General features: G+C 43.6%; 1 protein-coding gene across 1 annotated transcript in view; it reads left to right on the forward strand.

Annotated features, from left to right (window-relative positions):
• The window catches only part of hmcn2 (hemicentin 2), a 45,377-nt gene that overhangs the window by 11,405 nt on the left and 9,625 nt on the right, over positions 1–24,347 (forward strand). Inside the window, exons 14-63 of the mRNA XM_068703216.1 lie at positions 602–715; positions 807–965; positions 1,050–1,244; positions 2,221–2,316; positions 2,465–2,592; positions 2,691–2,835; positions 3,297–3,409; positions 4,723–4,882; positions 5,061–5,220; positions 7,720–7,847; positions 8,034–8,285; positions 9,209–9,292; positions 11,096–11,287; positions 11,396–11,526; positions 11,689–11,833; positions 12,246–12,372; positions 12,464–12,621; positions 13,100–13,378; positions 13,467–13,609; positions 14,037–14,187; positions 14,401–14,616; positions 14,730–14,843; positions 14,957–15,144; positions 15,240–15,336; positions 15,499–15,660; positions 15,785–15,898; positions 16,091–16,287; positions 16,655–16,736; positions 16,819–16,950; positions 17,035–17,178; positions 17,296–17,455; positions 17,977–18,101; positions 18,188–18,371; positions 18,461–18,558; positions 18,729–19,007; positions 19,102–19,292; positions 19,773–19,854; positions 20,620–20,756; positions 20,845–20,986; positions 21,093–21,237; positions 21,382–21,509; positions 21,738–21,894; positions 21,997–22,118; positions 22,207–22,371; positions 22,496–22,603; positions 22,722–22,856; positions 23,131–23,265; positions 23,426–23,695; positions 23,788–23,978; positions 24,070–24,283. Coding sequence (XP_068559317.1) covers positions 602–715; positions 807–965; positions 1,050–1,244; positions 2,221–2,316; positions 2,465–2,592; positions 2,691–2,835; positions 3,297–3,409; positions 4,723–4,882; positions 5,061–5,220; positions 7,720–7,847; positions 8,034–8,285; positions 9,209–9,292; positions 11,096–11,287; positions 11,396–11,526; positions 11,689–11,833; positions 12,246–12,372; positions 12,464–12,621; positions 13,100–13,378; positions 13,467–13,609; positions 14,037–14,187; positions 14,401–14,616; positions 14,730–14,843; positions 14,957–15,144; positions 15,240–15,336; positions 15,499–15,660; positions 15,785–15,898; positions 16,091–16,287; positions 16,655–16,736; positions 16,819–16,950; positions 17,035–17,178; positions 17,296–17,455; positions 17,977–18,101; positions 18,188–18,371; positions 18,461–18,558; positions 18,729–19,007; positions 19,102–19,292; positions 19,773–19,854; positions 20,620–20,756; positions 20,845–20,986; positions 21,093–21,237; positions 21,382–21,509; positions 21,738–21,894; positions 21,997–22,118; positions 22,207–22,371; positions 22,496–22,603; positions 22,722–22,856; positions 23,131–23,265; positions 23,426–23,695; positions 23,788–23,978; positions 24,070–24,283 — 7,674 coding nt within the window. The remainder of the gene's footprint in view (positions 1–601; positions 716–806; positions 966–1,049; positions 1,245–2,220; positions 2,317–2,464; positions 2,593–2,690; positions 2,836–3,296; positions 3,410–4,722; positions 4,883–5,060; positions 5,221–7,719; positions 7,848–8,033; positions 8,286–9,208; positions 9,293–11,095; positions 11,288–11,395; positions 11,527–11,688; positions 11,834–12,245; positions 12,373–12,463; positions 12,622–13,099; positions 13,379–13,466; positions 13,610–14,036; positions 14,188–14,400; positions 14,617–14,729; positions 14,844–14,956; positions 15,145–15,239; positions 15,337–15,498; positions 15,661–15,784; positions 15,899–16,090; positions 16,288–16,654; positions 16,737–16,818; positions 16,951–17,034; positions 17,179–17,295; positions 17,456–17,976; positions 18,102–18,187; positions 18,372–18,460; positions 18,559–18,728; positions 19,008–19,101; positions 19,293–19,772; positions 19,855–20,619; positions 20,757–20,844; positions 20,987–21,092; positions 21,238–21,381; positions 21,510–21,737; positions 21,895–21,996; positions 22,119–22,206; positions 22,372–22,495; positions 22,604–22,721; positions 22,857–23,130; positions 23,266–23,425; positions 23,696–23,787; positions 23,979–24,069; positions 24,284–24,347) is intronic.

The following is a 24,347-nucleotide window of genomic DNA, read 5'->3' on the forward strand; positions in this document are numbered from 1 at the left end:
GTTTTTTTTTTTTTTTTAATATATGTACGTCCTGAAGAATCATTTCTGGTAGCATTCATTTTAAGAATATTTTTTTGCCTGTGTTGTTGACTATTCTTCAGAAGCATTCGTTTTCAATCAATGTGTGAACGATATCCAGTGTGAGTTTGGCCACATGCTGCTCCGACTCACACAACAGAATATTTCTCTTCTTGTTTTGTGAGTGCTGACAGTTGTAGGCCTAAAGTTTCAGTCATGGCATGTCAGCTAGTGGTTGACAGAAACCTCAATACTGATAGACTGTGGCAGCCTCTTCCTGGGGCGTGCTGGTCTTACACACACGTTTGTCTCTGAATGTCATTTTTAACAACATTGATCTGTCAAGGCAGCGAGAGCCTTGTGAGATAGATCATCTCATCCTTTCAGCTCGGCTGTCTGCCTGTTCCATAGAACATCTATCCCTGTTCTGTTGAGACAGAATGTGTGTGAAATTAGCTTAGTTTTTTATATTTACCTCAGGTCTATTCTGCAGCCTTTATTGATTTAAGCCAACACTACTTTGCTGTTTAGAAATTTTATTCACAATCAAACTGCATTGTAAGCTTTCTTTTCTGTCCCCCAGAGATGCCTAGAATAACAGTGGCACAGCAGGTTGTACTTGTGTCTGTTGGTGGTGATGTGACTCTGGAGTGCCAAGCCACAGGCATTCCCCCTCCTCTTGTCCACTGGTTCAAAGGTAAGTTAAGGTTAGAAACAATGTGTACATACAAGCAAATGAGGAAATATCTACTAAGAGACCAATGGGCTTGTTTTATGTGTGTTTCCAGGTGAGCTTGAGGTGGGCTCTGCTCCTTTCGTTGAGCAGGATGAACACCGCGGGACCCTGCACATTAAAGGGGTGCAGGAGGTCGACGCTGGTCAGTACAGCTGTGTGGCCAGCAGCTCTGCTGGAACCTCCGCTGGCACCGTCAGTCTGGAGGTTGGAGGTGAGACCACACCTTGGTGTTCCATATAAAGCTTATTTTTCTCTCAAAATTTACAAAAAGGAAAATTCACTCTCCCCTTCACAGCGGGCCCATTGTTCTCAGAGGCACCGGTTGACGTTACAGCTAACGTAGGGGGGAATATCACCCTCCCTTGCACTGCCCGAGGTTTCCCGCAACCAATGGTGACCTGGCGCAGACAGGACGGCAGACAGATTCTTACAAGGACAGACAGCCACAGTAGAACAATGCAGCTGGAGAGCGGACATCTTCTAATCCAGAGTGAGTTATCCATGAAATACTATCACAGCACAGAGCTTTGGTCTGCAAAATCGGCAAATTTTCTGAGCGATTATATATAGAAGAGGTGCAGCCTTTCATATTAAATTCAGCTTTTCTTAAGAGAGGGGGGCAACAGAATGCCATTGCCATCGGTAACAGTACAGTATATAGTCAGTATATATCTCAAAACATTACGTATCTATCCTGCTAAAAGCACTTCTTCTGGTCGGTGAAAGACTTACCTAAAAGAAAATAATTCAGCAAGACAAAGTGTCATTTTGTTCAAGTATTTCTCCTTCATTATGGGATTGTATTCCCATCAGGGCAAAGAAATATTTTAAGTTGTGAACTCTGGAGGCCTTTCAGACTGCAATATGACTAATCTTGGCCACTGATGATCCTTTGTGCTCCTGAGAGTAAATGTTTATAGTGTGTGTAATTTTATATTGGAGAAGACCAGACATATATTAGCATGTGCTGCTTCTGTCACTGTTTCCATTTCTGGCTGCCGTCTGACCTAATTACCTCAATCTGTTGCAGTTTACTTTTTTTTAACCTGGCATTATTTTAGAAAATGTCTCTATCCATGTTGTGTCACACACAAACTCCACCAATCCCTCGCCCTTCTGCTCCTCACTTTTTGCTTTAATGCTTAATGTTTTTTCATCAGCTATTTAAACATAGGCCTGATCCAAACACAAAGTAAATCATATGTTGATGTTCCAACATGTGATCTCGAGGGAATTTACAGAGTGGGACATGTGTGTCAGCAGGCTGGCAGCTGAGGCAAACCCATTAATCCCGTTATTTTCTATTTTTAACTTAATTACAGCATAGTCTTACTATTATTAACTGCTATCAACATGGACTTATTGCAAGAGTAGAGCTGGTTTATCTCCGATGTAAAGATTGTGCTGTGTTTCTAAAGAAGTTGATTTGAGTTTGCTCAGTGTTGGTTTACTGTGTTTGACTACAGGTGTCTGGCTAGATGATGAAGGGCTGTACATCTGCGAGGCCAAGAACCAGTTCGGAACCATTAAAACGGAGGTCAGAGTTGGTGTCACTGGACTGGGTAGGCTTGTCTAAGCTCTCTTTTCTTTCTGCACTACCATACATTTTAGAAACAATAGCAGCAACTCCAAACAGACTGTGGCCTTAAAATACATACATTTTCCTGCTCTTGTTTAGTATTTATGTTCTGACACTTCCTTTTCCTGCAGAGCCCCCTCTCCTGGCCCAAGGTGCCCCAATCATCACCACTGGCATCGGTCAGTCCCTCAGTATTCCTTGCATGCTGTTGGATGGAATACCTCTACCAGAAAGACACTGGTCCCAAAATGGAAAACCTGTAAGACTGACTAGTATTTAACTTTCAAATGCATTCAGTATGTCTCACAGATAATCTCCATGTTCCTGTGTAACAGCTGTTGCTTTTCTCCGACACAGGTTCAGCTGAATGGAAGGATGTTCCTGAGGAGTGATGGCAGTTTGTACATTGAAAGAGTAGTCCCACGGGATGCTGGGACATATGTCTGCACTGCAGTGAATGTAGCAGGCTCCATGAACATCACAGTCAGCCTAGAAGTTCACGGTAAGAGCACATGTTAAAGGATATGTCAGAGTGGAGAGTGGTATAAATCTTCTCATCTAACTGTCAGGAAGAAAGCAAATAAGTAACTATTCCTTTGAGTTCTAATTCCTGAATTCAGTTTCTCAATGCTAGAGACACTGGCAGGTTTGGACAAAAGATTACGGTTTGGACAGTCAGGTCAACTATGTGCTGACTCAGCATGGAAAACAACATTATGTCTCTAACTTAACCACCTGCTGTCATCATAGTGAGAGGGTTCATTTATTGCATGCTTTGATGAAAGGGTCATTTTGTTCATAGGTGCGTAATGACAGGCCAGATTACGGTTCATCATCAGTTTGTAATGAAGAAATACCTTGAGCGCTAACACTGCTGGCTGGCTAAGACTAGTGATAATTCTGTGGGCACACTTCTTCACGACCAGTCAAACAGCTGTGTTTTGTGACCTACTTCTTCCACAGTGCCTCCTGAGATCAACGCTGGTCCATATCACTACATAGCCAATGAGGGCGTAGCCATCACACTATCATGCGAAGCCAGCGGAGTTCCCAAGCCAAAAGTTGTCTGGTCCAAGGTAGGATGTCACACTCGTTGTCAAAATGTACTTTTCTTGGTGATTGCTTTGGCTGCATCCCATTAACCCATGCACGCATGACTAACTGGGTAGTTCTTATTCCCACTACATTATCTAGTGAGGATCACACTTGGCATTAATTCGCCTTAAATACTTGTTGAAGTGGTAGCTATATCAAGCATGTTACAATCAAACAAAATATCAGCATGCAGTCCTGCAATGGTGATGAGATCTAAAGTTTTCTACTGGAAGTCTTGAGCCAAACCAGCTTTTAATGTAATCAGCACTAGCATAATCACAGTGATGGTAATAGCAACCATCTTCATCTAATAATTCTCTTATGATTTACTACTTAAACTTAAATCATGTCAAAAAAGAAAAAATCTGGTATCTGTAGCTGTAGCAGGCCTGTAATAAACCCGTCCAATCATTTCATTCCGCTTGTATTAAATGATTTGATGGCCTACCTACGTACCTGCCCGTGTGCACTCTGTCTGTGTACTCATTGAGGTAGTTGAATGTGGTTAGTGATGATGGCGCTCTCGTGGACAGCAATAGTAGCAGTGCGCATTTGTGTGTTATTGGGGAGTTTTGGAGGGAGGCCTAAAGTTTTGGTTGGTTACTTTAAAAATCTAACTTACACATAAAACACATAAAAAGAATATACTTCGAGAATCATATCACAAGGAGAAATTTTCAAAGATGATATGCTTCCAGACAGAATCGCTGCAAAGTCAACATGCTTGACCCACCCAGAATGCAAAATTAATGAAGCCTATACTCAGATTGATTGACAACAATATGATCATTAAAGGCACATTAATGACATTTCCACCAAATTATCAACTATAGACAAATAGATGGATGTTGCCACCGCAATCTTTAAAAGCAGTGACTTCCCATGAAGAAATAAAAAAATCACTCCAGAATAAACACCCCACACTATTACAGTCAGCTTCCCTGAGTGAAGTCAATATACATATTGTTGAACTGAGACAGTTTTTTCTTCCTTTCTTCCTCCCAAATATTTTCAGAGGAGTACTCGAGAGTGGAGTAAATATTCTTTTCTTGTCAGATAAAAGTGAATCTGTAAAAGCAATTTTATGTTCAAAGCAAGTGCATGTGCAGCAGGCTGCTCTCTTGTATCTGTGCATTGGGGATAGAGAGTGAGTTAAAGGCGTGCTCTGTAATTACATTAGACATCAAAGGTTGGGCCGTAAACCTTAAACCAAGCTTAGTGTCCCTGTGCTGTTCTGTTGAGAGCTTTTAACTACAGTATATTCTCTCTGGTCTTATGCCTGCTGTTCCTCCAGGGGAGGCAGCCTCTGCCCAGGGACCGCTCCTCTCTTTTGTCCGACCCTGATGGATACCTCCACATCCCCCACCCTACCAATGAGGATGCAGGCATTTACATCTGCACTGCCACCAGTCCTGTGGGCTATGCTAGCAGAGAGATCCAGCTCAGTGTCAACAGTAAGGCAAAAAAATGTTACACCACAGTCACCCAAACATAGCAGTGTTTGGTTTAGCAGAGGCTGACATCTGTCTCCACAGACTGTATGACGTTTGACTGTATGATAAATCTTCCTGTTTAGGGATACAAAGCAGGTTTATACATGGTATTCTTACAACTTCTTCCCCTGTTTTCCAGCCATGCCTAAGATAGTGGGTGTGAGTGGCCATGACAACACAGTGAAGATGGCTGCAGAGGTGGGCACAGAGGTTGTTCTCCCATGTGAAGTCCAAGGCAGTCCTTCTCCACTTGTCACATGGAGAAGAAATGGACATCAAATCCCCCCTGTCACAGCTGGGTAAGAGGAAGTCTAACCTCATTCTGGAAAGTAAAACTAGTTAAACATCATGTAACAAAAGTTCTCACCATGCCATACCTCTGACTTAGCTAACATCTGACTCAGTTTTTACAAGGGTCACTGACTGAAGCTGGCTGCCATTCAAAGCTGCTGCTAATGTTTAAAGTTAATTTAGTGATGACTTTTGAAGGGCAGCTAGGCAGAGACAGCAACAGTCTGCCACAGAGAGATGTGTGCGGGCTTCACTGGTTGGATAAACTGAGGAGGAACATCTGGTCTAACATGGTTCGCTGATTCCCGGCTTTCATGTGTGGTCACTCTGGGTGCAGACAGACTGGGGACAGATGACAGACAGACTCTCTGGGCCAGACACCAGACAGAATGGTTTTGGGGTAGATAGAAGAATGACGGAGTGGGCTGAAAGCTGCGGTGACTCAGATGCAGTATGACTTGTGTGGGGCCAGGAAGAAGGAAAGGGGTGGGGGTGGAGTGGAGTGGGGGGATGCCAGGAAGAGGGGAGGAAAACGAACTGACAGAGGAAGAGATACAAGCCCTGTCTGCCTGATGTTCGGATTCCCTGGGGTGCTTCAGCAGTAAAACAACATGCTGACTCTTTACTAGTCCTGTCTGATGAGAATAACACATCTCTGTGAACAGCCCCCACATAAGCCCTGGCTTTGCATATGCAGGACCTGCAGAAACAAGCACTCTGTGAAGGAGGAAGATTTATTCCCTCCGGCTACACTCTGTGGGGTCAGAGGAAATGACCAGGGGTGCTTGTCGTTGAAATAACTGAAATCAGTGGGCAGTACGATTTCTGCCATAGCTATGTAATAGGCTTGCACTAGCAAAAAGACAGAGGGGGGGTAGGTCAAGACACAAAGCTATTCAACCCTCTGGGTTTATTCACTCTACACGTAATCCTGATGAGGCCAATTTGTCCCAGTTAGTCTTTGTGTCAGACTGTGTACACAGATGACTTGACACCAATGTGGGGTGTGATGGATGGGCGAGAGGGGTGGTTCATGTCTTGTGTGCTTGAGCTTGTGTCAGCATTCACTCTTGCATTGCCGCGCTGCAGTCTGAGCAGCGCAGATTGACCACATTTGGTTCCAATGTTAGATGTTGCTGCCTCTCCTAAGGCTGTTTGAGGAGGTGGGGGAGCGACGTTACACCATATGTGCAGCTGAAATAGAGAGCTCTTTGTGCTTCAAGCTCATTTCCACTTACACAAACATGTTATTGTTAAAATGCAGTTGCTTAGCAGACACACTTATCTAGGATAAATCACAGAAGTTTGTTTACATTTGTGCATATTAAGCATTTATACAGCTGGATAGCTTCTGGTGCAATTCAGGTTGCCACACGCTTCTTTAAAGTTGCTGACCTACATCTAAGTACTTTTAACCTACATGCTGCTCTTGTTTTTGCTACAAATCATGTTTTTGGAGTGGGTGGCAGTACATGTGTTCATCTCCATCTGTCTACTTGTTTGTCTGTGACAAACATCTATAACTGGAATGGATGGTTTGGCACACATTTTACTTTCCGTATGGATGTTCTCAAGATAACGGAGATCTGCGTAACCTTCCAAGATGACTCCACCATCAGGACAGCCTTTTGATTTTCAAATCATATGTATTTTCTGACCCCTTGGTGAACAACACACAATAGCTGCTGTGCACATTTATGTCCCCAACAGGAAGAAATGCATTGATTTCTTTTGAGCCTATGGCCTTTTCTATGGTGACATCACCAATTCAAACTTTGGTTACCCTTTCACACTGTAATTACCCTGGACAATGGTAAGTGTGATAACAACTCACAAGGGAGAGTAAGAGGCCCTGGCTGAGGTCCAGACTCCACAAAGTGCTTTCTTGTTCAGAACTTAAATCCATCACTAGATCCATTTTTCTTTCAGACAAACAACACAAATGCAAAGACGCCATCAACAGCCTCCAAATGTATTTCAAGCCTGTATTGCTGTCACTATTTCTCATGCTTTGTTTTGTATTTTGAACTTAACTTAATATTACATTTAAAGTAAAGAAAACACAATACAATGGATAATGTAGCGTTATGCTCCATTCTTTTCACAAATTGCTCAAAATGTGAATATATTATCTAATGAATCTACATACTAATGAAACACTTTATCAATGTGCTTCTGGCTGTCGCTGTACTGGGAATTCACTGTCTGAATCTGTTTACAGGAACTGAACTGTACTCATCTTCAACTAAAAATACATATATATATATATATATATATATAACAGAAGCAAAACTGCAACATGAAACTTGATATCCTCACAGACTATCAAGGCTTACCAATACTATAAACACTGGCCAGCCTGTATACATATGTATCTGCTCATATAGATGTATTCATTCTCCACAATGTAAATGGGACACAAAACACAGTGGCTGTAGATCTTCAGTGACTCATAAAGTGTTGCGTTTTCTCCATCCCTTTGCCCTTGACCCCTAACCACTCCCCAGGTTCACTGTCCTGCCTTCAGGCTCTCTGAGGATCACTGATGTGCGTCTGATTGATAGTAAACTATACACCTGCACTGCAGAAAACCCAGCAGGCAACGTGTCCCTCAGCTACAATTTACACATTCAAGGTAACTATGCAGCTTCATTAGAAAGTTCTTAGAAACTTTCAAACTTACGTTTTCAAAATGCTGTCAAGTTGATAGATTCCAATTAGAACACGTCACCTCTAACAAAACATTTGAGATATGTAAATAGATAGAGGTGTTTAAGAGATGTGATGAGACATGCATTTAGAATGTTTGTTTTTGTCCTAGCTAAGCCCAGAATTCAGCCAGCACCGTCCCTCCTGAAAGCCCTGATTGGCCAAAGAGTGATTCTGCCATGTGTGGTCCAAGGACAGCCAAGCCCTGAGGTCAGTTGGTTTCACAATGGACTTCCTGTTGGGGTCAAGAACACTACGCCCCTCAGGATCCAGCAGGTCAGCCTGGCTGACCAGGGCACTTACCAGTGCGTGGCCAGGAACAGCGCTGGACAGGAGACCTTGGAGATCAAGCTGGAAATTCTTGGTGAATATCTCCGGTTCAGCTCTTAAAACCCGTTTTGTTCATTTTGAGAATAATTAACACAACTCTGCAGTATAAACAGCATATTGTGAATTATGCATGAAGACATTCATAGTGTTGCACTTGGCTATTCACATAAAAAGTGACAGATTTTGTTGCAGTAGTAGAATGAAAAGAAGACAGCTAGAGATATAAATTCAGACCCTGGCTCCATTCTCACAGCACAGCTGGCCATTCACATTGTGGAGTAGGTGTGAATACATTGTCGCGTTCACAAAGCCCCACCCATCTAATCCGGCTTCGATTAGGTGTCTGGGAAAAGGTTGTCCAAAGCTATTCAACCATCTGACAAGCACTTCTGACTGAGTATACTCACCCCTAAAGCAGTCCTCTAAGTCTCTATCAACTTGTGCCATCACTTATGGTCTGTTCTTGGTTCATTACTATTTACTTTATACATAGACATCCACTTCTAAGCAAATGATAGATGTATAGGCCCCTGGTTCCACCCCAAACCAGGCTCCTAATGATCTTCAGTCTGCCTTTGATGCTTTCCGGATATCAAAACCCTGAAATGCCAAGTACATGTGTTTCTACTAACCATGGCAGAGCTAGTATATGCTCAAGTTATAGATATGTTTTCTATTCCACTTGGAGCCTTTAAAGCTGTATCATCCCGTTTTGTTGTAATTAGCTTTATTAATTATCTTTGTCACTTGATTGGCCAGAGAGTACAAATGTCTCAAATCTAACACCCACATCCATCCCTCAGATGTTCTTAAGGTTCTTCTCACTTACTCATTTACCGAAACTGAAATCTCCATCATTAATCTGCTTAAAATTAATTTCACTTTGGATTTAAGGGTCCCTCTATAAACTGCCCTTGCATGTGAACTAGCACATGACATGCTTTTCTGTCCTCACAGAGGCCCCATCCTTTGCAGAACCCGGAGATGCCGTAATGGAGAAAGTTGCGAACAGCAAGGTCATCATCCCTTGCCCTGTTAAAGGTACGAAATGATTCACAGTTGAGTTAGGCTCAGACAGACCGAAAAGAAAATGGCAATTGAAGGTCTGGAGTTTAGAAGAGACACAATTTACAGTGTGTGAATTCAGTTTTTAGAGCCTAAAAACTATGTGGTTTTGTTTTCATGACACAATTTCCACTTTAAATGTAGGACAGAAATGCGTATTTGTGCACCATCAAAGGATTGTTTCACTGTGAATGTAGACTTTTATTTAAGATCCTTGCCATCTTAAAAGGCGCATCCATTTTTTATCGCAGCACCCAGAGGTATGCTGTTGTCTCAATATTTTAAAACCTCTGTGTCTGGCTGAAACAAGGTAGCATCCTGGAGGGATGTAGAAAGCTCCCTATTTTATCAAAACACAGTGAGTTTATGGGAATGTCTGCGGGTGCACTGATAGATACTTAATGCTCTGACAGCCCGTGCAAACAGGTATTGTTTTGTGTGTAGCTGTGTCATGGTTACCAGCACGGTGAGAGGAGGTGAGGGCCGTGTCCAATGTGGAGCAACAGCTGGAACATCAGCCTGCATGCTGCCTCAGTGAGCAACATCTGCTTTCCTCTGCATCGCGGCCTGCTGGGAGAGGAATCCTAATTACAGGCTGCTGCTTGCAGATGAAGGACAGAGATGTCTGAGGCGCACCTTGAAGCACAGGAACAGGAAGATGAAGCTACACTAGCCCTCCTTCCATCCAAGTCATACCAACAGGCAGGCAGACTGTACCTGGCCACAGAGGGCTCACACAGAAATGCTTGATGCTCTTAACATCCTAGAGAGGCAGCCGCAAGCAGGAAACTAGGATCCCCTCGTTGTTCTCTTGAGATCCATCTGTATGAGGGAGATAAAGTGTAGTCTCTGCCAGAAGGATATTATTAATTCACCAACAAGCGCATTGCATTTGATAGAGGTAATTATTTGAGAAACACATGGAAGAGATAATCTACGACTTTGTCGGCCCCAGCAAGTAAATTCAAAGTCTACTAATGAGATCTGTTAACATCTAAAACAGAACATCTGCAGGCATTTCCTCCCAGCAATGAGATAATGAATTTGCTTAGAGCTCCTTAACTGTAAACATGTGTTCAGAGAGGCAATGGACGATAACATCACCTTTTGCTGGTGCTGCGTCTCATTTGGTTAGTATTTTTTTGGATTGAGGAAGGGCGCAGTGTTTGATTTCGCTTCCTTGCCTGTGGTGTTTGTATATGTAACACCTCTGTAAATAGACACAGCCATGACATTTGGATCACTCCACTACACTGATCTTTCTTTGTGACTTGCTGGTTTGTCCTGTTGCTTTGGGTATGAAATTCTCCATCTTTTCCCCATTCCGCCTTTCTCCATTTGACTATTATCACCTCTTTCCCACCCAGTAATCCACAGAACACATCTGTTTCAGGCTCCTGAGTTTACGCTCCAGTGCCTTTGAACTGCTTGTTTGACCACTCCTATTCTTAGTGCTCAAGACTCTGTGTCTGGCAATAAATCTTGATGCTAGTGTTTAAACCATGCATCTTACATCTCTCCAGCATACTGTGCCTTACTTTTTAATGTGACCTTGAAATCTTAAGCTCGCAGGCTACAAAGACCCATTTTGGCAATGTCTCCCCTGCTGTCCAGCAGATAAATGTAGAGCCATCTTTTTTTCTAGTCTGGGCCGCTTGCCCATTAAGTTCCCCTGTAGAGAAGCAGAGAGATGGAAGTAACTTTTCTTTCTGTCAGACGTGATCAATAAAGCTCAGTTTATACTCCCTCACAATCCTTTTCTTGTCTCCGCACCTGCAGGTACACCTCATCCCAAGCTGCGCTGGTTCAAGAATGGCCTGGAGATACAGCCTGAACAATCAGAGCTTTCTGTGGCGAGGGATGGAGCTCTCGTAATTAGAACAGCGTCTGCCAGCCACAGCGGGGACTTCAAGTGTGTGGCGACCAATGAGGCAGGCTCTGTGGAGAGAAAGACTAGGCTGAAAGTAAACGGTGAGAATTTAGTTACCCTCGTTTTTTTCCTCCTAACAAAATACCTTTAACTGAACTCAAATATAGTGCAAATGTAAATCTTCCTTTTTTCCTTTTGTACTTCTGTAGTTCCCCCAGAGATCCAAGATGACGGGCAGCCACTGAACCTCACTGTCACCTTGAAGCAGCCTCTCACTCTGGGCTGTGATGCCTTTGGAATCCCCTCCCCTACGATCACCTGGATTAAAGATGATCATCCAGTGAGTTCTTTCACCCTGAATTGCCACTTTCAGTTAATGTAAAACTTGGGCTGCATGTTAATATACCTTGTTGATATGTAGCTGTACAATGCCACCAAGTGGCCATTGCTCCAAATACAAATAGACGTGAAGGATGCACTAAACTGATTTTTGTACGACCAGGTGGACAGTCCTGGGGTGTATCTGCAGAATGGGAACAGGTTGCTGAGAATCTACAGAGTTCAGCCAGAACATGCAGGCCGATTTGCCTGCACAGCTCAAAACTCAGCTGGAGAGGCCCGGAGAGAATATCACATTGTGGTGCAAGGTGAGCTTATAAACCAACTGTCACTGGCTGACGCTGGTATTTAGTATATGAAAGAATAAAAGGGGGAAAAGGCCGATGTAAGGATACCTACTCCATCAAGTACAGAGTTAATAGGGATGTTTTTCTCTTTTCTAAAGTCGCTTGGAAAAGCGGTCTAAAGCTCCCAAAGAACTGTTTAATTAGACTTTTGATAATAGACTTAATGTAGCATACATCCTGAAAGCTGTCATTCCACCCACACCTTCAAAGACTATCCATTATAGTTAATGCAGATGACCTCATTATGTCCCTCCTTTAATATCTCTTTTTTTAACCTCACAACAGTGATTTTGAATTTGAAGTGATCATTATTTCATTCAGATTTCATGAATACTAACTAGTGTATTTCTGGTGTATGTGCACATACTTACAGCTCCGCCAGTGATCTCAGGAGCATCCCGACTGCAGGACTTAACTGTGGTTCTGGGCCAGGAGATGGAGTTTCAGTGTCGGGTAAGCGGTCGACCAGCACCCAGAGTGGAATGGAGCCGCGACGGAGAGTAAGCATCACTCTCAACAGTTTATTAATGTGACATTCAGCACCACACACCCATAGCATTGATTTGATCCACCACTCCTTCCTCTCTTCAGGGTTCTGTCTCGAGACGGAGACCCCCATGTTGAGTTTCTGGAAAATGGCCAGCTGTTGAAGGTGAAGTCAGTAAGATTGAGGGACCAGGGGCTTTACCAGTGTCTGGCCATTAACAACGCAGGAACTCAGATGCGCCAGTTCAGACTCACAGTGCAAGGTCTCTACTTTATCTAAGACACATACACTTGCAACCACACTGGCCTGAATTCAGCTTGTACTCTCATTTATTTTCTTTCTCCACAGAAAGAAATCTAACAAGGAAGACAAAAAAGTCCTTTAAAAGTCATCAGGATATTGAGTTGATTTCTTTTCCAAAGGTGCTGTGGTAGCAGTGTTGTTTTAAGAAAGAAAAATACTGAATATAATACTAAATTCATGTGTAGACCTCGCCTCTACAATTCTATGATTTGACGTACACAACACTGCTTTATCTATGAGCACATACTGAATTGCCTTCATGCAGGGCTCTGGGGATTTCTGTGCTGTGCATGTGCTGTAATTGCCCAAACTATTGCCCAAACTTGCTCATGCACAAAACAGGCCAATTCCCCAAAGATCTATCCATCCTGTGCTATGGGCCAGTAACAATCTTACTGGCTATTAAACATTAACGTGTTGTCTGTCTTTCTCCCCAGCTCCCCCCACTATCAAGGGCCCCAGTGAGACCTCGGAGGTGTCGGTGGTCCTGGGTTTCCCCACAGTCCTCCCCTGTGATGTTGAAGGCTCACCCACACCCAGCATCACCTGGTTGAAGGACAACCAGCCCATCGTGTCCAGTCCCCAGTCAACATACACACGTGGCGGACAGGCGCTGCGACTGGGCTCAGCACAGGGAGACAGCACTGGGCTCTACACCTGCAGAGCCACGAATCCGGCCGGCACCGCCATCAAACATTATTCTCTGAGTGTTCTGGGTAAGAGACATCTACGCCACTAACACATTAAAGTGGGTGAGACAGAACTTTTAATGAAACACCTGTTTTGTTTCTCTCCTGTCATCAGTCCCACCACAGATAGAAGGCGACTCTACATCGTTAAAGTTTGGTGGTCAGGGAGAGAAAGTACGGATCAATGGGAGTTTAACTCTTTCCTGCCTGACTAAAGGTTTTCCAGAGCCCAAGGTTAATTGGTTCAAAGACGGACAGGTTGGTGTTTCATCCTTACAAGCTCTGCATCTCTTAAAACCTGTACTTCTAAGGTGAGAGTAAAGTTGTAATCTCTATCAGCCTCTACTGGCTACCAGTAAGAATTGCAACAGCCTCAACAGAATTTACATCCTCTTGCACAAGCCACCTCCACCCTCCAGGTTTTTGTGCTGTGAGTGAACCAGTTCATTATAACAAAGCTGTAGAAGAAGAATCCAGGGATTTGAATATCATGATGTAAAATACTGTAATGAAACTGCTTTGCCCTGTGTGTTTTTTCTTTGACCTACATGTATTTTTATGTGCAGCTTAATATTGTTGCAACATCTACCAGCCAGTACTCATATGTGTGCATCTTTTTTTCTCAGGGGGCTACGTATTGTTTTATTGCATGTATTTTTTATTGATGTATTTTCTTTGTCTTTAGTTGCTGACTGGAAACTTCCATGCCGGCATTCAGGAGAGTGGCTTCATACTCCACATAGAGAACGCCATGCTGTCTCATGAGGGGCAGTACACCTGTGTGGTCACCAACTCTGCAGGAGAGGACAAGAGAGACTTTCATGTCACCATTCAGGGTGTGTTGGGTAAAATCTGCGTATGATATAACCAAATCAGTATCATGATTGGGCGTTCAAATTGAATTGTCAACTGCTTTTCACATACTATTTATAAGGTAAATTATTTGGTAACGTGTTGATTTTTTATTGTATAATTAAAATGTTTTAGAATAAATCAAATCCTCATTAAATAGAAAGTGAACTGACCCAAAGATGCTCTTGTCTTGCTAGTTCCTCCCATCTTTCACCGGGTGACTAACAGAGAAGCAGCCTGGGGTCTTGGACACGAGGATGACGATAATGAGGACATGGTGGAGAAGCGGGAGGTGGTCCTGGGCCATCCAATCAGCTTGTCCTGTGAGAGTAATGCCATCCCCCCTCCCAAGCTCAGCTGGTACAAGGATGGAAGAAAACTCACCTCTGCCGATGGAGTGGTACTGCTTCCAGGTCAGAGGAAACTCCTTCCTGTGTGATCTCAGTTAAAATATGTAGTGTGGTTGTGATCTATGACAGGGGCGTCACATTCATAGATAAGTCTACTGTTACGTTTGTCCTTTCAGGTGGACAAGTGCTACAAATCACCCGAGTGCAGAGAGAAGATGCTGGAAAGTTTACATGTCAGGCTGTTAATGAGGCCGGAGAGGATCGCATGCACTTTGAACTAAAAATCTTAGGTAAGCAAGCACATAATGTAGTTGTGAATATAACATATGCAATAAAATGTGTTTATTTGGAAATCATACAAAATAATTTCTGATGCGGATGTCTGCTGTGTTTACCTCCTCAGTCCCTCCTGTGATCATGGGGGCATCAGAGGAGTTTATGGAGGAAGTGGGAGCAGTGGTCAACAGCTCTGTGGTCCTTCTTTGCGATGTGACTGGACACCCAACTCCAGTCATCTCCTGGCTGAGAGATAGGCAGCCGGTGCACACAGACTCACAGCACCAAATCAGTGAGGATGGGACTCGGCTCCAGGTTAATCATTTGACTTTGAGACAAATACCAGCTTGTAAACAGATCCAACAGTGACATGTTCTATTGGAGAATAACACTTCAATCCCATCTTTCAGCTCCTAAGTGTCCAGGTTTCAGACATGGCTGGCTATGTGTGTGTAGCTGAGAACAAAGTTGGAACAGTTGAGAAGCTCTTCAGTCTGACAGTGCAAGGTAAGAAAAGTCCATAAGGGCTTTACCACTACCTCTGCATATTCAGTTTCACAGCAAGGGGACCAATACATGTGTTTTGGGTTATTTATAATATATGTTAACGGATTTCCTTTTATGACTCATGTCTTTTAAGTCAACAAAACATTGTTGTATCTCTTTCAGTGCCTCCTAGAATAATTGGCCTTAAGGAGGAGGACGTTAGTGTGATTGAGGGCCACATGGTGTCAATGCTTTGTGACGTCCAAGCGTACCCTCCTCCAGAGATCACCTGGACCAGAGATGGGCAGGTCCTCCACTTCAACACCGGCATCCACATTCTGCCAGGTCAGATCACGGCCACCCGTGATATCCAAATAATTTTTAAGTCAGGAGCATTTCCTTTGTTTGAATCTAATAATGGCCCAGATAGAACATTTCATATCATATTATATCTATCTATATATTATAGGTGGCCAGATGCTTCAGTTGCCCCGGGCAAGACTGGAAGATGCTGGGCAATATGTATGCACAGCCACCAACCCAGCAGGCCAGGACCAGAAGAGCATTCTCCTCAGAGTTTACGGTGAGCATACACATGGTGACCCATCTGCACAATTCAGCTACATATACAGATGATCAAATCTCAAACATTGTCTTGGCTAAAACAAAATCTGTTTACTGCAAACCAGCTGTGGCCGAGGATAGTTCAGGAGTGAATCATAGCGATTTTGAATGAATCAAACTGAGATCATGGCCCTGTCTTTATGTGCTTCAGTCCTGCCCACCCTGAAGCCCCGTCTAGATGTCGAGTCAGACTTGATCACCCCGCAAGTTGGCTCCTCGGTCACCTTGCGATGTGAAGCACATGGTGTTCCTGAGCCTGAGGTCACATGGTACAAGAATGGGCTGCAACTGGCCGCAGGGAACGGGCTGAAGATGGATCCTCACCAGCTGGAGATCATAGAAGTTCAGGTCAGGAGAAAATGCTTTTACGTCATACGTTTAAGGCTGCAAACAAAGTCTTTTAAGGACTCAAAGTGGCTTTTGACAGTACTGATTTTCAGACTTCACACACAACATATTACCTGTCTAAGGCTTATGCACATTCATTCCACAAAATACACAGATTTGAAAAGACTAGGAAAACTGGAGACTTGACTGCATATGTGACAAGATGCAGCACTCGCCCTTTCTCTGACGATGTCTATTCTAAGTTGGTTTAACTGATTTAGAATGCATGCACCAGCTAGCATAGCAGGAAGGAGATGATTTTTTGCCTATAGCTTGTACTCAAAATGCACCCTCTGTCACCACATTGACCTTATTTTTTGGTTCCTAGATGGCAGATGGTGGCGCCTACACATGCAAAGTATCCAATGTGGCTGGACAGGTGGACAGGACATTCAGACTGACCATTCATGGTGAGAATACCTCTTCTATGTAACACTTTAAACAACTTTGTTCAAAAGGGAGTGGTTTTATTCTTCAAATATATGTCCACAGTTCCACCTGTCCTGGACAGGCCTCTGCTGGAGTCCCTAAACTACACCCTTGGCTCTCATGTGGCCTTGCTGTGTGAGGCCTCAGGGGTCCCTGTGCCCAGCATCACCTGGCTCAAGGATGGAACTGCTATTGGTAGGAGGGAGGCAACGATAGTGGGATTGGAATAGTATGTGCCATGTGTGACAGCTAGTGTAAGTGATTGTGTTTGCTGTCCAGAGAGCAGTCTGCAGTGGCAGTGGTCCATTCGAGGGAATAGGCTGGAGCTGGGGCCCCTCACTCTGTCTCATGCTGGAACATACACCTGTGTGGCCAAGAACAGAGAGGGACACACACAGAAAGACTACACACTCACAGTGCAGGGTAACGAGAAATACAAAAATTAAGAACAAAATGATATTCAATCTACAAAATTCTACATTCTATTCATAAAAGGAGTGATTTTCGGTGGCATTTAGCTGTTATCTTTGTCCTACTTAGTATCGCCTACCATCTTGGACTCTGAACGCCCATCTGATGTGAGTGCACCCATGGGCGAGGAGCTGACCCTGGAGTGCAGAGCAACTGGAATCCCCACACCACATCTTAGCTGGCTGAAAGACGGAGTGACTTTAGATGGATCAGACGCCCGTCACATCACGTAAGTCATTCACATTCCCCATTTACTGCCAGGGCTTTAAATGCACACAGAATGATATGAAACAACAGTACTGATAATAATACATTTAATGTAGCACATTGTGCTCATTCACTGACTTAGTTTCACAAGCAGCACAATAATGGATCAACGGCATTCCCTATAGATTTGAAAAATAAAATATGAATCATCGTCAAAGATAATGTCCATGACCGAGGAATGTGTGGACAGACAAATGGAGTCTTTATAGTCTATTGGCTAATTGAGGAACGGTAAGAGCAGCTGTTTTACAGCTGTTCAGCAGCTTCTGTGGTCATTGCAACTGAATCAGCCAGAGAAAGTCAATTTGTGTGTGTGTGTGTGTGTGTGTGTGTGTGCGCATGCGTGCGTGTGTATGAGAGAAAATCATGAGACGATAATGATGATGATGGGAAAATAATAACGTTCAGTGAAAATAACGACAGGGAAAATGGATCAAGTAGCATGGTGTTAATGTGAAAACATCTGTTTTTGTAACCCGGCAGTATGACCTCTGATGGCAGCACTCTAACATTACTGAGGCTGACTCCCAAGGATTCTGGGACATACACCTGTTTGGCTGTCAGCCCGGCTGGACAGGAGAGCAAAATCTACACCCTTTTCGTACTAAGTCAGTTTGAATATTTTGCAGATGTGTTTCTGTGTTAGTGTATAGGTTTCTGAAGATTTGTTTTCATTTGATTTGACTTGTCACAGTCCCACCGTCCATCTCTGGTGAGACCACTGTCCCCAGAGAGCTGCAGGTCACACAGGACAGTGTTGTGACTCTGGAGTGTCAGACAGCAGGAAACCCTCCTCCTCAGATCAGCTGGCTGAAGAACGGACGTCCTCTGCTTCTCTCTCCTCGTACACGCCTCCTATCTGCTGACTCTGTGCTGAGGTCAGTTTAGAGAGAGAAAGCCAAATACAAACGAGATCATATTTATAGATTAGATAATGCTAAGTGTTCCCTTTTCCTTTATGAAAAAGGATTTCCCCTGTGCAGTTGTCTGACTCTGGACTTTACACATGTGTGGCACGCAGTCGAGCTGGTCTTGCCGAGCTCAGTTATGATCTCCAGGTCCAAGGTACAGTAATAACATACCACCTACTGATTTTCCCTTGAACAGATCTTTTGGATCTGAGGGTTTTATTCAGATGTTATGTGTGTGTGTGTGTGTGTGTGTGTGTGTGTGTGTGTGTGTGTGTGTGTGTGTGTGTGTGTGTGTGTGTGTGTGTGTGTGTGTGTGGTCCGCAGTCCCCCCTGGTGTGGATCATGTTGAACCAGTGGAGCCAGTTACAGTAGTCCAGGGGTCCTTGGTGACGTTAACCTGCGAAGCGCGCGGTGTCCCCCCTCCAACACTGAACTGGTTGAAGGACGGTCAGCCACTTTCTCTTCACCGCAACTTGCTGCTGGATGGACAGGAGACGCGGCTGCAGCTGCCTGATGTAGCGCCTTCAGATGCGGGACTCTACAGCTGTGTGGCTAGTAACCAGGCTGGAAGCAGCACAAAGAGCTTTAACCTCACTGTGCTCGGTAATCCCAACACAATCTGTATATTAAATGTAAAGTGTTAAAGAGTGTAAACTCCTTTAACCACTGAGCCAAAACACTCTGATTTCTAATCCAGAGCCTCCAAAGATATCCAGCTCCAGTTCTCCAGAAGAGCTGACCATTGCAGTAAATAGTCCACTGGAGCTGGAGTGCTCGGCTGTGGGAGCCCCACCTCCAACTCTCAGCTGGCTCAAAGATGGTCGCCCCTTGGAAGGAACTGACATTGTTCAGCAGGATGGACACTTTGTCAGGATACTCAAAGTTCAGGTAAATTACAAACAGACAATATCTGATGATTTTGAGTTAAAGCTGCAGTAGTCAATTCATACATAAAGTAGCTGTGAGCACATGCACTATTTAGAATAAGTAATAATTGTGTAACTTTCTGCAATGGTATTTTCAGAAAAATGCAATTTGCTTAGGTTTTTAGGAAAAAGTGCATCTTTTTTAAAAAGCACTTAATGTGCCTGTTGCAGCATTAACATGTCCAGTCTTTTCACACAAACACGAAAGGCATGTGAAATGAAGCTAAACGATTATGTTTACTTGTAATTCAATGTTCTTAATCGGTCGTTTACATGTGTGGTGTACATCATAGTTATAAAAAAGATGCACAAAAACATGAGCATTATGCTCATAGATCTGATTTTAAAACAACCGCAAGACTGAAGTTTACACAGGATTAATCTACGCAAATACAGCATTGTTATGCAAGAACCACTCAAGCTGATTAATGTCTCTTTAAAGGTTGAGGATGCAGGTCTGTACACTTGCTTGGCCAGCAGCCTAGCTGGAGAGGATGGAAAAAACCACTGGGTCCGAGTCCAAGGTGACACAAGCTGTTCTTTCGTGTTGTTCAACTTGGAAGAAATACATCATGCCCCCCCTCTCTCTTAACTTCCTGTCTTACTTGCACCTGGGACTTGATAGATAAAGCTCTGAGTACATTCTAAAGTAATAATCGGTGTTTGCGCAAAAGAAAAAAACAGACTTGGTCTGGCATTAACATTTTCCGGCTACGGTCATGCACAGTTATGCACGCAATATGAGGTATAGACATTAAAAAAGCATTTTCATGTGTGTTGATTGATGACACAGACCTCTTTGATTTATGATACATTGTGCAGCATCCTTATCCCGTTTCACCATTTGTTCACGCTAGAATAAAACTCTAGAAATATAATAACACACAATGCTGTTGAGACATACAGTATTAAGCTGCTGAGATTAATGCTCCAAGTATAATTCCTAAATTCATGATGTAAACCTCTTTCTTTGGATTGTTATGACATACCCAACTCAGGCAACTTTAAATCATATGTGGTGAAACACATTTCTTACAGCACATCCATCTTTATAAAATTTGTGCTGTGTGGAAAGCTAAGGATGTATTTTTCAGTGCAAACACAAGGGTTGGCTTCTGATCTTCTGCCTGACTTTATCTGTTCCACATTTCTTTAAATAGCAGCACTTATAGGAGGAATTGTTAGTCACATTATTCAATCTGGGTGATTAAGCGTGTGTCACCACTGGAAACGTTTAATAAGTTGCCTCAGTGAGGTCCAACGCTTTTTAACCAGTGGTTGTGTTTCAGTCCCACCCACCCTCCTCGGCTCTGGTGATGTGAGGACATTGACAGTTCCAGTTAATGGACATCTGACCTTGGAGTGCCTGGCTGACAATGACCCCCCTCCCGATATCGAGTGGTACAAAGATGAAGCCAAGCTGCAGGTACGGAGTCAAAATCAAAACCAGGTGTTGAACTAGAAACTATTTCCTCTGGCTCACACATTTTCCTACCCTCCTCTTGTTATATCAGCTTGGTAGTCGTATCCAGCGACTGGCAGGGGGTCAGTACCTGGAGATACAGGAAGTCAGGCCTGAGGACAGTGGCCAATACAGCTGTGTGGTCACCAACATAGCTGGAAGCACTAGTCTGTTTTTCGCTGTGGAGATTCTCTGTAAGTCGGCTTGTCAATAATGATCTGCTTTTGAATACATTTTTGAAATAGTTCTACATGCTAAACCAAAGCCACTACATGGATATGTCACTTTTAATTTCTGTAGTGCCACCAATTATAAAGGAGAGCAGCTTAGTGGTGACTGCACATGTTGGCCAGGATGCGGTTTTACCTTGTGAAGTTGAAGATGACACTTCAACTACGATCATGTGGAGGAAAGATGGCTTCCCCATAACTCAAGATAATAATAAGTAGGTCCTAACTTTTTCCTGTGCAATCTGTCCTTGTTATATTTTACTTTTCCACATGTAAAACAAAAAACATAGACACAGCTACACACTGTGGTGTGTCTATGCATTAATTCTTTTTTTTTTTAAATTGTGTACTTGTTTCAGGTACACAATGTTGTCAGAGGGCTCCCTGCGTGTGCATGCGGTTAAGTTGAGTGATGCTGGTCGCTACTACTGCACTGTGTCCAACCAGGCTGGCTCAGATCACCGCGGAGTGGATCTACGGGTGTTTGGTAAATATAGCAAAGAAAAACAACAAGTTACTATATAACTCTGGAGGTGCTTTTTCCCTAACTTTATCATCACACATGGGTTTCCTGTGTTGGTTGTGGTTAGGATTATAGTGCAACTGTCTTGCTTAAATACTTTTTAAAATATCTTATAGTGTTAAAACACACTATAAGCACACTGAAATTCAGGACTCTGGTCAACATACGTGAATCTGTTCTGTGTCCTATCAGTGGGTCCTTCAATCAGTCCGGGTCCATTCAATGTGACAGTAACCACAGGGATTAGAGCTGTGCTGAGCTGTGAGACGACAGGTATACCTCCACCTGAAGTAACCTGGAAGAGGAACGGCACTCCTCTCGATATCAGCCAGCAGCCTGCTGCATACAGGTAAATACAAAGCTATGGTTGGACTAATTTTGAATACAAAATATGCACACATTATGAATCACACAGCCATTAAAGATGACCACATTGTGCTGTTCTGTCCAGGTTACTGTCCTCTGGGTCCCTGGTTCTTTTGACACCATCCGATGAGGATGAAGGTTACTTTGAGTGCACAGCTGTCAATGATGTTGGGGAGGAGCGCAGGGTCATTGAGGTCATCCTGCAAGGTATTGATTTTGGTCTTTGTACAATAAGCAGACAGTAGTGAGTAATTTCAGATGATTGAATTGATGAATTTGCTATTTTCTCTTTTAGTCCCACCATCTATTGAAGACGATGTCACGACAGTCACGGCTGTGAAAATGTCTCCTGTGGTGTTGCCTTGTCACGTACAAGGACGCCCTCAGCCCACTGTCACCTGGACCAAGGGTGGTGCCAAACTGGGTGCCAGAGGAGGAAGTTATCGTGTCCTTCCCACTGGTAAGACAACATGTCTAAAGGCTTTTAAAATGATTATGCATCATGGTAAACTGGAACAAACTACCACAATGCATGTAATATATTTTTGCTCACTAAACTATGCATCTTATTCATTGCAATGCAGGAGTGTTGGAGATAACTGCTGCCGTGCCAAGCCATGCTGGCAGGTACACATGCTCAGCCCGCAACCCAGCTGGAGTGGCTCACAAACACATCTCTCTCTCTGTGCAAGGTAGGCTTTAATAGATAGCTGCATGTTACAGTGTAAACACTGTGTTTGAACACAAACAGTATGACAACACATGTAAATATATGTATATAACAAGGGATTTGTTGTTCTATGTATTTAGAACCCCCAGAGATCAGGCCGATGGCAGAGGAAGTACAAGCAGTGTTGCATCATGGGACCGTTCTGCCTTGTGACGTTCAAGGCTTCCCCAGACCTTCCATCACCTGGCAAAGAGAGGGAGTTCCCATAGCAACAGGTAGTGACATATAAAACCCAAACACAACACTTATTTTATAAACACATTGTTACGTTAAGGTAAATGCTGGCATTTAATATCTGTCGCATTCATGGAAAGTCTTTTTTTTTTGGAAAGATTAACATTTACGAGTTTTAATGAGGTCTGTGGCGGTTTTCTGTGAGAACATTCTTAATACTTTCATTATTATCAGATCCCGCAGGTCTCATTGTAATTCAGAGGACATGATTTGATTTTCATGCTCATGTGATGTGACTTTTTTGCTTGATTACAGGTCACAGGCTTGCTGTGCTCTCAAGTGGAGCTCTGAAGTTTTCTCGTGTCACACTTGGTGATGCGGGGACTTACCAGTGCCTGGCAAAGAGTGAAGCTGGAGTAGCTGTTGGCAGGACCAAACTAGTCCTTCAAGGTAGTTATGGACTTTCAATCTCACAGATTGGAACAAAATGGTGATATCTCTGTGTTTGTTTCTAGTAGTCAAACTGGTTGTTCCTAATTCCTAAAAAAAGTATTTTTGACATCTATTAATGAATTAATATAAATATATAATTAATCTTGTGTTCTCCCAGTGCCACCCGTGCTGAGTGTGCCTCGTGTCGAGTACACTGCAGTGCTAGGCCAGCCAGTCAGTCTGGAGTGTGTGGCTGATGGGCAGCCTCAACCTGAAGTTGCTTGGCTCAAGGAGAGAAGGCCTGTGGTTGACGGCACTCATATTCATATCTTTGCCAATGGAACCTTGGCAATTACTTTTACCCAGCGCAGTGACGCAGGCCTGTACACATGTACTGCCAAAAACATTGCCGGCAGAGCCAGCCATGACATGAGGCTGGTTATTCAAGGTAAGTTAAGAATGCAATTTCATATCATATAAAGACTGAATATAGCAGGTTTATGTTGTATTAAAAAAAAAAACTATGTTGTTGCATTTCAGTCCCACCCATGATTCCTCCTGCGCAAACAGACCTGTCAGTCATCCAAGGATTTCAGGCGCTGCTGTCTTGTGCTGCTCAGGGTTCACCAGAGCCCAGAGTGACATGGGAGAAGGATGGTGCCATTGTGCCCAACCTTCCAGGCAAATTCACTGTCCTGCGATCCGGAGAGCTAATCATCGAGAGGGCTGAGGTTAGCCTGAGTATTCTTCACTGCATTACAAACCACCGTCTCTTTCTGTTTCTGGGCGTACAAATCAGTTCTGATTGCTTTCTTCTCACAGCCAGGGGATGCTGGCGTGTTTACATGTGTAGCCACCAATGCAGCAGGCTCTGCGAGACAAGACATCCGCCTGTCCATCAACATGAGGCCTGCCTTCAAAGAGCTGCCCAGTGATGTAACCCTGAACAAAGGGCAGAGTCTGGCCTTGTCCTGCCACGCTCAGGGAACACCATCTCCTGTCATCTCCTGGACTGTCAATAACAGTCCTTACACAGGTATTCTCTTTCTTTACATGGTGAGCTGCACTTAAATATTACCAAAGTATTACAGTGTGATTGT

Source organism: Cebidichthys violaceus, unplaced genomic scaffold (assembly GCF_023349555.1).
Source record: "Cebidichthys violaceus isolate CVI_PGR_0920_01 unplaced genomic scaffold, fCebVio1.0.p SCAF_9, whole genome shotgun sequence".
Taxonomy (NCBI): Eukaryota; Metazoa; Chordata; class Actinopteri; order Perciformes; family Stichaeidae; genus Cebidichthys; species Cebidichthys violaceus.